Source organism: Coenobita brevimanus, chromosome 57 (assembly GCF_032717465.1).
Source record: "Coenobita brevimanus isolate Jiangsu-jjx chromosome 57, ASM3271746v2, whole genome shotgun sequence".
NCBI classification, from domain to species: domain Eukaryota; kingdom Metazoa; phylum Arthropoda; class Malacostraca; order Decapoda; family Coenobitidae; genus Coenobita; species Coenobita brevimanus.
The window spans coordinates 16,820,667-16,833,370 of record NC_137010.1 but is presented as its reverse complement, the minus strand read 5'-3'; the positions used below and the strand labels follow the sequence as shown (position 1 = coordinate 16,833,370).

At 41.7% G+C, this 12,704-nt stretch overlaps 1 protein-coding gene across 1 annotated transcript in view; it reads right to left on the bottom strand.

The window, feature by feature from the left end:
* Positions 1-12,704, bottom strand: part of PNPase (polyribonucleotide nucleotidyltransferase 1) — a 175,217-nt gene that overhangs the window by 123,544 nt on the left and 38,969 nt on the right. The window contains exon 6 of the mRNA XM_080274224.1: positions 10,399-10,582. Within this exon, the coding sequence (XP_080130350.1) occupies positions 10,399-10,582 (184 nt within the window). The remainder of the gene's footprint in view (positions 1-10,398; positions 10,583-12,704) is intronic.

Here is a 12,704-nt window from a genome sequence, read left to right as displayed (position 1 = left end):
AGTAGTTTGGGATCCATACTCCAAATAAAAACCACTGTGAAAGCAATGAAAATTACGAGCGCGTATGACCTTCCCACTTGCGCTAGTTCACTGTTGGTATTCTGTCATTTATTACTCATAAAACCCCTCAAACTTTATATTTCTATTACTATGTAACACTTATATATATCTACAGTCTTTATCCATAAGTTTCCTTCAGCAGTATTAGTTTATTGTCACTGTAGGGATTCAATTTCTTTCAGTAAAATACGTAGCATTCACTTTCTCGTCCTGTATACTAGCACTGAGAGTGAATGTCACTTTCACCTTCACTCTCATAACTCATGGTATTCAGACATGCTAGAGTGAAACTTTCACTTTCATTACTTCTAGGGTATATACTCGTATTCTTATAATACTACTCATTTACATTTCTATTTACGTTCTCTATTTTATTTACGTTATTTACATTTCTATTTTATTTACACTGTGTTATGCACTGTCACTTGAAGTAACTTATAAAACTATTTTCCACTGTTCACGTATATTTACATTTATTACTTTCACTTGCTGTTTACACATTATTTACAATTCCACTTGCACTGTTTTACTCAATAGAAAGATCGTAGTCACTCTTTTATCAATTGTCAGCCCTTTACCTCTTTCCACACGAGGTTTAGTTGGGGGTAAAGGTCACAGGGACCTTTGCATGCGGGTGAAAAGTCCCTGAAGTCAGCAAGAGCAAACTGACGTACCTCCACATTGGAAGATGAGAGTGAACTGATAAGGGTGGGCCGGGGTGGTGGCCTACCTAGGGAAATGCATTACTGTCAATGTTAGCCTCTTGACAGGAGCTAATATATAGCAGTGAAATGATTGGCAGGAAATCTAGACAATACATTATAAATTAGGTAGTTCCAGGTGAATGTAAATATCACTTAGGCTTCTCCCTTCCCTCCTTATATGTATATTTATTACGAAAATAGATTATACGGCATATTTCAAGGGGAAATAAACAGCGAAAATTAGCGAACGAGTGCACGTGAGGTGTTGTCAGGTGATAATTAGCCAATTCCAGGTGTATGGCACTCTCACTTACCTTATTTCTTTCTTGTATATATTATTTGGTATAAGAATAGGGCATAGGGCTTATTTCAATGGATGAAATCAGTGAAAAATTCCAGGAAAGATTTACTTAGCGTAGCATGGCCGGGCAGGCGAGAGGATAGGGTAATGGAGGGGGGGGTAGGGAGGGGAGTCAAGAACGCAGAGAAATGGCAAAATTGTCAACAATGGATGCGAGTACAGATGAGATTAGGAGTGCTGACTAGTGTTGGACATTGGCAATACTGATAGATGATACAAGCCACCACTTGGAAGCCTGGGTGAATTCAAAATAACACAGAATCACAAAAGCGACGCCCCACGGTTAGGAAGTGGGGGAGGGTGGGAGTAGGGGAAGGGGGGGAGGGTGGGGGTGGGGGGTGATTGATGGGGGTGGTAAGTGTGGGGTTGGGTTGGGGTGGCGGTGAGGTTTGGAGGGGTGGGGTTGTTTGGGGGGTTTGGGAGGGAGGGGGTTTGGGGGATATGGGGGTGGGGGTGGAGGGGGATAGGGGGTTGGGGGTTGGGGGTGGTGGGGTTAGGGGGAGGGCCATAGGGGGTGGGGGATAGGGGGTGGTGGGTGGTGGGAGATGTGGGTGGTTATGGGATGTTGGTGGGTGGTGGGGAAGTGGCTGGCGGGATTGGGAATTACGGAGGTGTGGGGGATGGGGAGGTAGGGGTGGAGGGATGGTGGGGTTAGGGGTGGTAGGGGGCTGTGGAGGGTATTGGGGGGATGGTGGGAAGAGTTGGGGGGCAGTGGGGGTTTGGGGGTGGGGTGGTGGGGGGAGGGTGGGGGTCAGGGTGGGTGGTATGTAGGTGTGGTGGTAAGGGGGCAGGGTGGGGATGGGGTGGGGGTGGGGGGGTGATCACATATGCCGACACCCGTCTTTTTGGCCCTAATACCTTTGGACAACATATGCAGACACCTGTCTTTTAGGGATTAAATAAAACATTATAAAGAAAAAGAGCACAAAAATAAATGAATGTTTAACTTACGAAACAACTACGCTCACAAACACCAGGCAAGCTGGCAACTCTGGCTTGTACTGGAACTTACGGTACGAGAAATGTCTCAAAGGTATGAGACTACCTAACTGGCAAATCCCCCTTCATAACACTACCCCCTCCCTAGTTTTTTGTCGTCCCAACAAAACTACACAGTATATACAAACATAAACCTTAATCCTAATGAAACATCTAATTACACACAAAATAATCCTTCAACTTATCAGGCCTTCTTCTGTGCCGCTTCTGACGACGTCCTTGCTCATCCACACAGTCCACCCCTCCTGGAAGGTCTTGGTCCTCTTCTTGACACAGCACACATCACAGGTCAGACACTACTCTTCAACATCCTGACGCATGCCAATCCAGTAGAACTTGTGTCGCAGCCAGCTTAGAATTGTCTTCACTCCCATTTGCCCACTAGTGATCTGGTTGTGAGACTCATCCAAGATCTCAGACCTCATCTTCTTCAGAATCATCAGTTGCCAACACTCGCTGAGGCCGTTGGGCGTCTCCCACTGACGCTCTAGTAGTCCATTGTTCAGACAAAAAAGGTTCCACTGACTCCAGTACCTCTTGGTCGCAGGGTTTAACCTGGAAACTTCTTCCTAAGATGGTCGCACTGTACTCTGCTGCAGCCACTCTAGCACCGGTTGTAAATCTGCATCTTCTATCTGCATTCTCTCCAGGTCTTCTCCGTCCAATGCTGGCCCCGCTACTACCGTACAGCTGCATTTCTTCCTATGATTCCCATTCCTACTACATTCCTTGCTGTCTGTTCTTCTGTCTTCTCGCACACTATTCATCAAGGTTCTCCTGCATTTCTTCAGTGGTGGTTCTTCTGCAGCCCTCTTCTTATCATCCCAACCATTCTGATCCGCAAGTAACTCAAACTGTGCACAGTAAACTTCCCTATATACTCTACCATCAAATTCCTGAGGTTTCTTTTTAATTGGACCCCCATTATAGCCATGCACTTCAGTTGTTTGGGGCCTAAAAACTGGGGCATCATAATTAAGGCCAGGTCTTAAAATTTCTGCACTCTGATTATTCAACCCTGTAATGCTACCTTTAGATGCCTGGAATCCGTCATTATTCACCATACACTGTCCATTCCCTTCATATGCTCCCTGTACACTAACCTGAGGCTCAGCAGTGCAATATTTCTCTATAGCCTCAATTTTCTCACTAATTATCTTCACATGGTCAACTACATGCTTCAAATGGTTATCTACATACTATCTGCACTCCGTCATTATTTCCTCACTAAGTGTCTTAAGCTGGTCGTCTACATGTTGTTTGCACACAGTCACATTATTGCTTACCTCATACTTCTGCTGTCATAGCTCAGCGTATACCTCCTCCTTCAATTGTTCCTGTTCTTCCTTCATTTCCCCCATGAAAACATCTAGCTGTCCTTGCATTCTCAGTTGTAATTCCCTCTGTTGCTCCTGTAATGCCTCTTGAAGCTGTTCATGTCATTCTTTCTGTTCCTCATTCTGTGCCTGCAATTGTTCTTTGATTTCTTTCTTGCGTGCCTGTAACTGTTCTTCAAGCTTTTTCTGTCCTTTGTTCTGTGCTTGCAGTTGTTCTTTGATTTCATTTTTGAGCTTTTTCTGTTCTTCACTTTGTGCTTCTAGTTTATCACTCTGTGCATGCATCAGCTTCATGATTGTCGCCAGGGAAATTTCCTCCTCCTTCCTGGCTCGAGATCCTGTCTTCACATCTTCTGCTTCCATGTCGAAAGTTAGACTCACAGAAGCCCTAAATAATCCCACTCCGGACAACAGTGTTATGTCCCAGTCCCCACACTGCCACAGGCTCCAACAGCAGTAGTACAGTACAAAAAGGACGTTGCCCAGTGAGTTGTTCTTCCTATGGTCAGCCTTTAGGTGTAAAGTACACAAGATCAGCTAAGGCGAAAATAAGCAATGGCTCCTTAGAGTTCACTGTCTTTATTTTCCAAATAATTCCACATAATGCTTTTCAACTTCACTGTTCTCACAAGCACTTGAGCTATATACACTTCACTAACTGCCATTACACTTAATGCTTAACAACATTTCACAGTTATTACACTTCATGCTTGACACTTCACTGTTTTCTCAAGTTCCAATGACATACAAACTTCAATAACCCGTCAATGTTTGCCACTGTTTTCACAAGTACCAAAAATATACAATCTACAATGACACAGACACTGCCCTACACTAAGACTGCACTTTACTCAAACTGACTTGACACCTCAGTAAACTTGTAATAATCTCTACCCCATCTGATATAAGCTTGCATTATTCGAGAAACATCTACATTTTACGAGTGTACTCTCGACAGGCAACAGTTGCCAACTCATACACATCAAAACATGCAGAGTTGTCTCACATTACATAACAATCTAAATCTTTTACTATACGAACTTACATTACATGATTTAACAAGCAATCACTTAAATAAAACATTATAAAGAAAAAGAGCACAAAAATAAATGAACGTTTAACTTAGGAAACAACTACGCTTACAAACGCCAGGCAAACTGGCAACTCTGACTCGTACTGGAACTTACAATACAAGAAACGTCTCGAAGGTACGAGACTACCTAACTGGCAAATCCCCCTTCATAACAATAATATTAGTAATAATAATAACATTATTATTATTATTATTATTATTTTATTATTATTATTATTATTATTATTATTATTATTATTATTATTACTATTATTATTATTATTATTATCATCATTAATATTATTTTGTCTCTAGTGCTCATAAAGGGTTTAATATACTATGATTTTTTATATATCTGGTTATATTCTTATACATTATACAGTCATCCCTTAACATCCGCGTTTTTAACATACACAGTTTTATATATCCGCGGGTGGATATAACATACACAGTTTTAAATATCTGCGGGTGGATACAGTATCGGGGCCAGTGTCGTATGCACGGAGTGACTTATGCTGGAAGTCACTGTTCCGCTCAGTGCGCATGCGCTGAGTGGCCGTATAGCTTCTATTTTGAAAGTATCCGCATGTTATCCCAAATTTTGTGCCATTTATCAACAACACTGTATGAAATACATGTGTCAGGAAGATAGTTGGATGTCTTATCGACCTGTAGGTAACTATAGGTCGATATATGGATATATATAAATAAAGATATATGTGTATGTTAGACAGATTATCAAATTAGTCATTTCGTGAATTAAGATTAGTTTAATTTAGGTTTATTTAGGTTAGGTTGATCTAGGATAAGGTTAGGTTAATGTTAGGTTAGGTTTGGTTAAGTTTGGTTAGTTTAGGCTTCATAGAGAAGGGAACGGTAACTTCCAGCATAAAGTCACTCCGTGCATATGACACCAGATTCACTAAAGCATTTTATCTTGTTGACCTCTGTTGACACTGTTCACTGCAAATGTAACATTATCCCAGGCACAGTTCATGGCTGTTTTAGTGATGGCATTATCCAGTGAATGAAATATAACATTCTTCCTTTTGGTCAATTCATTTATTAATGCCATTAATTCATCAGGGGAAAAAGTTTGGATGGGCTGGGAGTATTTCTTTTCTTCCAGGTTCTCCTTTGCAATCTTGAAGGTGAAGGGCTTTGTTGTGTTTACCAGCTGATACAAAGGGAAGCTCCATGACTGGTTGGTCATACTAAAGCTTTGTGTGTAAGAGCCTCCATCATTGGCTAATCAGAAATCTGCTGGTGATTTATGGGGAAAAATTCATTTGGTGGATGAGTGTCTCCAACTTTAGGGGTAAAACTTTTAAACATTGATAATTACCCTAGTACTAAATAACAGTATACGTACATACACGCACACATGTACACATACCGTGAATGAGCTGGTCTAAACCAGTTTGCTCCCCCCCCCTTCTCTTGTAAATAATACGAAGCAATACGCACCCAAATCGCACTGAAATCATATGAGTGGCTGAAAATGTTATTTTATATTACATTGTGAATTACTGTAATAAAATACAAGTGATTTAGTGATATTTTTGCGATAATCAGATGTCATGTGCTAAGCACATTAGCTAGCAAACATTTTTGCGGTTGCAAACTGTGCAGCTATGCTATGAAATGATTCAAGACATTATATCAATAAGCTTTATGTGGTTTGGCCATGTGGAGAGGATGGGGGGTGAAAGACTGACGAAGAGAGTGTATGTGAGTGAGGTGGAGGGGGGAAGAGAGAGGGGGAGGCCGAGGATGAGATGGAGGGATGGGGTGGAGAGGTATATGAGAGAGGGGGATGTGAGTTGGGAGCAGGGCAGTGAAATGGCGGGGAACAGGGCGACTTGGAGGCGATTTGTTTGTGGCCACCCCAAACGGGATTGAGGCATCTGGCAACAGATAGATAGAGATAGCTTTATAAAAGTAAGTGGTAATAAAAGTCATTCATGAAGTTTGATAAAGTTTGTAATGATTTTCCTAACATCGTTACCGTTTCGCTAAAGTCTAAGGTAAACACTGAAATATCGTAACAAAATCATACGAGACTAGCTACAAGTGTTTTATTTTTCTTCTTGTTGCAATTACTGTGATGAGGTAACGTGGCGGTAATCCTATTTTGTATGGAGAAAATCTTGTAGTTTGGTGGAAATTTCTGCCTCCCTGGGCTATTTCCTGCATCAGTCAAAACACACCTTGTATTCTTTTGAATCATTCTCTGAGCTTGGAGTGCCCATGGACATGCAGTTTGTTGCAAACGATAGTAGAAAGATTGATGTGTGTCTGACAAAAATTTTAGCTCTCAAGAGTGACGATAAGTGGGTTATATAAAACACAAATTGAAAACACACACTTTTTTTCCTATTTCTCCGCAATGAGCACAGTCAGTACGTTGTCATCACAGCCGCTGCAGCCAAAGGATTAAGGTATCTATAGAGGCCAAGATTCGGCAGATCTGCATCATGGAGAGCTCTCCTGATGTTTCTGGTGTTGCTGGCATTGGTGTAACCTCCTCTTGTCTCACCGGTAATGCATCATCAGTAGATGCTGCAGTAATCACAGCTTCTGTTATGGTGGCTTCACCAGCACTGTTAATTTCAGACACTGTTATAGAGACAGCTTGCACTATTTGGGAATCGTGCTATTAGATCATGCGCTAATTGGGACCTAGGTGAATGTACAGTACACAGGAAATAGGGGGTGCTGTTACTCACGGAACTTTTTTTTTTTGTCTGTAGTGTTGATGATAGGGGTCCAGGGGTGTTTTTAAGGGGGCGCAGCAGATATCCCCGGATTTTTAACATACACGGGTGTCTCTGGTACCTAACCCCAGTGGATGTTAAGGGAGCACTACTATTCTACATACAATTTTGACTTTATTTCCACACCACCCAAGAGGTAAAAGTCATGGTGCATTTTTTTTTTTTTTAAAGAGGTTTCCCAAAGAGGCCACCCTGACGGTCAGAGTGGCTGTCCAGACCTATGTATGGGCAGGGTGGGTCCATTGGGCATTGTGACATTACATATTGACCCAGACACCACGTGTGTGTTGTTTCAAGAACAATTTAATACTTTTGTAATAAACAAATTTTTGATATTCTCAGTTATATTCTTTTATATCATATTCTAAATATAATTTTTACTTTATTTCCCCAGCCATGACCCATGGTGAATGCCAGTGATAGTGATATTAACATTCGGCAACGCTGCTAAATATGTTTACCATGTTTCCTGACTGCTGTACAAATATCTTAGTTTCATTTAATGTTCTTTTCAGAAATTTTAATATTTACACTTAATTTGTACTGCATGTGTGTATTCTTCTTTTCTGTTACCTTTTACCAGGGTCACATGAAGATACACATATAGTTATTTTCAAGATGTGGCACAGAGCATTCCTGAGAAGGCCACACCCAACCTGACTTCTTAGAGTGATTGAACTGTAACATCTACCATCCATACTGAATATACGGTAGGGCTGTCTTCCATGTGAGTGGCATATGGCATTAATGGGGGGTATTTTACGAAAGGATGGAGGGCTTTTATCACAGCAGTAAAGTCTACTTTAACAAAATTCCAATCCTTTGCATTGTTCCCTTCGCAGACAGGGATTTGAACCGGCATCCACTTGGACAGGATGCCAACTCTACCACCTCTGCCACCACCATCCCACTAATGCACTACTTTTATATGCTCTAGTAGTCTGAGAGGCTGTCACTGCTCATGTGAGAGTGAATATGGTACGGAAAAGCTGAGACATGATATTATACAAGAGAGAGTGAATGTGATAGACAGAAGCTGAGACATGACATGGAAAACTGAGAATAATTGGAACAACAGTAGTGTTGATAAACATCATTACAACTTACACAATGATAGCTAAACTAATGGCTAACTTTTACAAGCATGAACAAGCTTCATATATCTCCACCTATGACCTGTAGGGGGATGTTTCTACCACACTTACCTAAAAATAAATTGCATATATACTATGAATTAACACTGCAAATTACATGTTTACAAGTATCTCACATGTAACAATATTTCTGGCAGTACATTTAAGATTCAAACCTTTCTGGCATTTTGTTTTACATACTTCATCCAACTTGCTGATGCATTGCCACTTCTCAAAGTGTGCATGGCTACGAAGTACTGTTTTAATGCAATCAGGATAAGTGAGATCTGACTTTACCAGGTCAAACATATGATACCAAACACTAGGACATCAATATGCTTAAATCCTTTCATCAATTTTGTCAGGTTTAGGTATCTTAATATGGCAAATGGCAAACAATTATATTCAGCATGAGAAGCTACTGTAAGTGAAAGGGTTAAATAAGCTATATCCAAGTTATATGTTTACAGTGCCTCGGCAGGAATGTATGCACCAATACATACAGCTACCGCAAATTGACTTAGGCCCTCCCCCCACAAGGTATTAAAAAACACAGAAATAATAGTATATCACAATGTTCCTTCATGAAATGCCAGTCATTACTATGAAATCATGTTTCCCTTGTTTTTCAGGACCAGCTGGATGCATTTCAGCATGGAATCACTTAGATCTCTAAAGTAATCTAAGGACATATCTTCACACCAAACATTTGTCAGCTGTCTTGAGGTTGTCTAGATGGGGTTTCTTCTTCTCTGCCATGATTTTCTTCATCTTTGCCCAGCATTTTTCTATACGATTTAGATCTGGACTATTGCCAGGCCAGTCAAAGACCTCAATCCGATTATCCTGAAGCCATTTTGTCACATTTCTTGACTTGTGACATGGAGCTGAATCGTGCATGAAAAAGTCGCACCCATGAATAGCAAAAAAGTTTAACAAATGATCTTTCAGAACTTGAATGTACCGGCCACCATTCATCATCAAGTTCTTAGGAAGAAACTATAGGCCTCCCCTTCCCATTTCACCTGAGAGACACCCCCATACCACTACTGATTGTGGGTGCTTAACAGTCGGCACCGTGTAAGCAGGGTCATATCGACTACGGGAAGCAGGGTGACAAACCTTGGCAGAACACACCCGGAACACTTGAAATGCTTTCATTGGAAAACATAACTTTTCTCCACTCATCCGATGTCCAGTGTGCATACTTCTTGGCAAACTGAATGCCCTGCTTCTTCATGCAGTCAGTGAGATGCCGTTTCGTGGCTGTGGTGCGGCTTGGCAAACCCAGCTCCTTCTGCAAGTGGTGCTGGATAGTTCGAATTGAGACGTCTTGTAATAACTAGGGATGCACTCTCTTCAATTCTGCAGCTGTCAGTCGAGGATTGTTGATTACTTCCCTCTTCAGAAGCGTATCTGTACCTCTGGAAGTTGTCCTCTTATTTCCACCGCCATGCTTGTGCCCTGGTATGACATCAGGTGGCACGCCGAGCACTGCAGCAAGAACAGTCATGACAGCAGACTTTGTGCGTCCAGTACGTTCACAAATCGCATTGACTGGGACATTATCCTGCCTCCACGCAATGATACAGACCCTCTCATCCCTTGAGCAGTACTTTCCAGGCATGACAACTCGACTCTAGGAAAATAACAGGGCAAACAGTAATGCATATGAAAAACGTGGGAGGTGCAAGCTCGGAGCGATGGGAACATATATTCCAACTCTCGCTTCTGGGCAAGCACTGACGTGCTGAGTGTTTCACCACCTCCCGCCAACACCAGAGGAGTTGCCAGTTACTTCTTGCCCAAAAAATTCACTTGGTAGAGGTGGAAACACAAAGCAAAGACAGACAACTCTCCCATATCAATTGTGTGTGTAGGTCCTAAGTCAATTTGCGATGGGTGTAGCACAACCTCTACCCCTCAACAACTCCCAACCCTAAACCTCCTCTCACCTTGCTGCTAACAAGGCCTCATCTTGAACCTGGAGACAATTGGTGTACGGGCGCTTCTCTCGACCTGTGAGTTTGGCCAGCTGCTGGACAGCCTGGATGACATGCTGACACTCCTTTACCCCTGTCCTGATGGCCTTCATCAGGTCTTGCTGCAGTACAATGTTGCCACCACCTTCTAGCATCACTGTAACAACACCACACACCATAGAGTACAGTGAGGTTGGGATACAATGCAAATTTTTTGTAAAGATTTTTTTTCTTTTTATATCATTTTATGAGGACCAAAATAATTTCAATAGTTTTTGATATTGTGTGAAAGCAGCAGGAAGTATTTTTTTTTATTTTCTGCAAAAAACAACCGAAGTGCTTTCTTTTGTTGGTACCATAATAAAATTGTCGTACTGCATTAAATCTCCCCCAATAATTAACTTACCATTCTCACAAGATGGACAAATGAAAATACTGTATACATAAAAATACAGGCAATCAGTGAGGTAGGTCACTGGGTAACTATGTATCAGTTACTGTGGCAATGGCATGCTTTGCAGCAACTGGCTTCCACATGCAAACAACCCTACAACGTAATAACATATTATGCAATCCACTCTAACTTATAAAGTGCCTCAGAAGAAACCAGTGCAAGGTATAAAATTTGATCTGATTGTGGTAAATATTCAAAAGAAATATATAAATAATACCTAAGGGCAAACTTAACTAAAAGAACAAGAAATGTTATGAGAAGTGTCGTACTCATAAGAACAGAAACTGATGACTGGTAATGGTTAACTATAAGAATTTCATATTCACAGACAAAATACACTGATAAGAATGCTAGCTAACAAAGTTAGTTATGAGAAATACGAGAGAAAAGGGTTGTCTCGTTCACGAATGAGAGTAGCAGAATAACATAAACACAGCTGACCCAGTCTTTCCGGTATGTTTAGAGGTTATTATTTGGGTATCAGGTTAGGATAAATTAGTTTATGTAAGGTCAGATTTGGATAAATTAACCCTCTCAGGCAAAGTCACGCGAATCGTGTTCTATGTGGTTTGGTAGGAAGTAGGACAGTCACGCGAATCGCGTTCCTAAGCACAAAAAAATTCACCCAAAATTAAGTTTTCGGCCAGTTTGTGTCAAATTTTGATGCATTCTAGTGGGCGTGTCTCTCTCCCGAGGTAAGGCATTGGCAACACTGAGCCACTTCATGGGGCCCAGCACATAGCGATAAGCCTCAGTCTCTCACAAGAAGCCAGTTGGTAGGGTTGCGCTGCATGTGCTGTCCCTTTAACTCCTACTAATTCTCCCCCTCCCGTCCGAGCCAAAGCCCCTATGGACTCAGTGCGATAATACATTATTTGTGAGCATATCTGTATGTGATATTGTCGATGGAACATAGATATATATCACGAAAAGGAATTGTGTCTGTTATCATTCGTTAGGCCTAGAGGTAAGACACGTGTTCACTGTAGCAGGGTTTCACCTCTCGCCCTCCCCCAGGCCCTATGGTGTGAGTACAAATACGTAGATAATGAAGCCAATGCCTAAACTGTATACTGACTGAAAAATATTGTGGCTGGCTTGGTGAAATAATGGAACTAGTAAGCGTTACGGACGCCATAAACCATAGTGTGGCATGGGGCAGGCATCATGTACACTTTACAGTTGGGAAGGGATTATTAGAGGTGTTTAGGGATGGAATTATTGTGATTCTGATAATGTAAATACGTATGGAATTGTGTGCAATATACGTCAAACATGCTGCCAGTGTTCAAGAAGTGTGGTGTGTGCCAATAAATAGCGTTGCATTGTACTCTCCTGGCGAAGGATGCTGCATCACGGTCACGTTGAACCGTGGTAAGGAAGGGAATAATTGCAGAGGTTGGGGTGGAATCACTGTGGTAGTAATTTGTGTATGATATAGTGTGAAGCGTATGTGAAATGTGCCACATGTGCTCGTGAAGGCATAAGTTAGGGTGTGTAGCGTAGGTTAGCAATACCTTAGCGGCAGGTGTGCTCTGGAGATAGGGACACCTAGGAATGGCAGACGTCATTGAACAGGTACTGTACCTTGGTCTGACATTTAGTGATAACTTATACTGTGTGTATAATGTATGTGAACTGTGACGTGAATGTTCGTTTTGGTGCGTAGCATTGGTCAGCGATAGCTTTGTGGCAGGTGCGCTCAGGAGATAGGGACGCCTAGGAACGAAGGACATCATTGAACAGGTACTGTACCTTGCTCTGACATTTAGTGATAACTTATACTTTATGCAGAATGTACGCGAACTGTGCCGCGAGTGTTCGT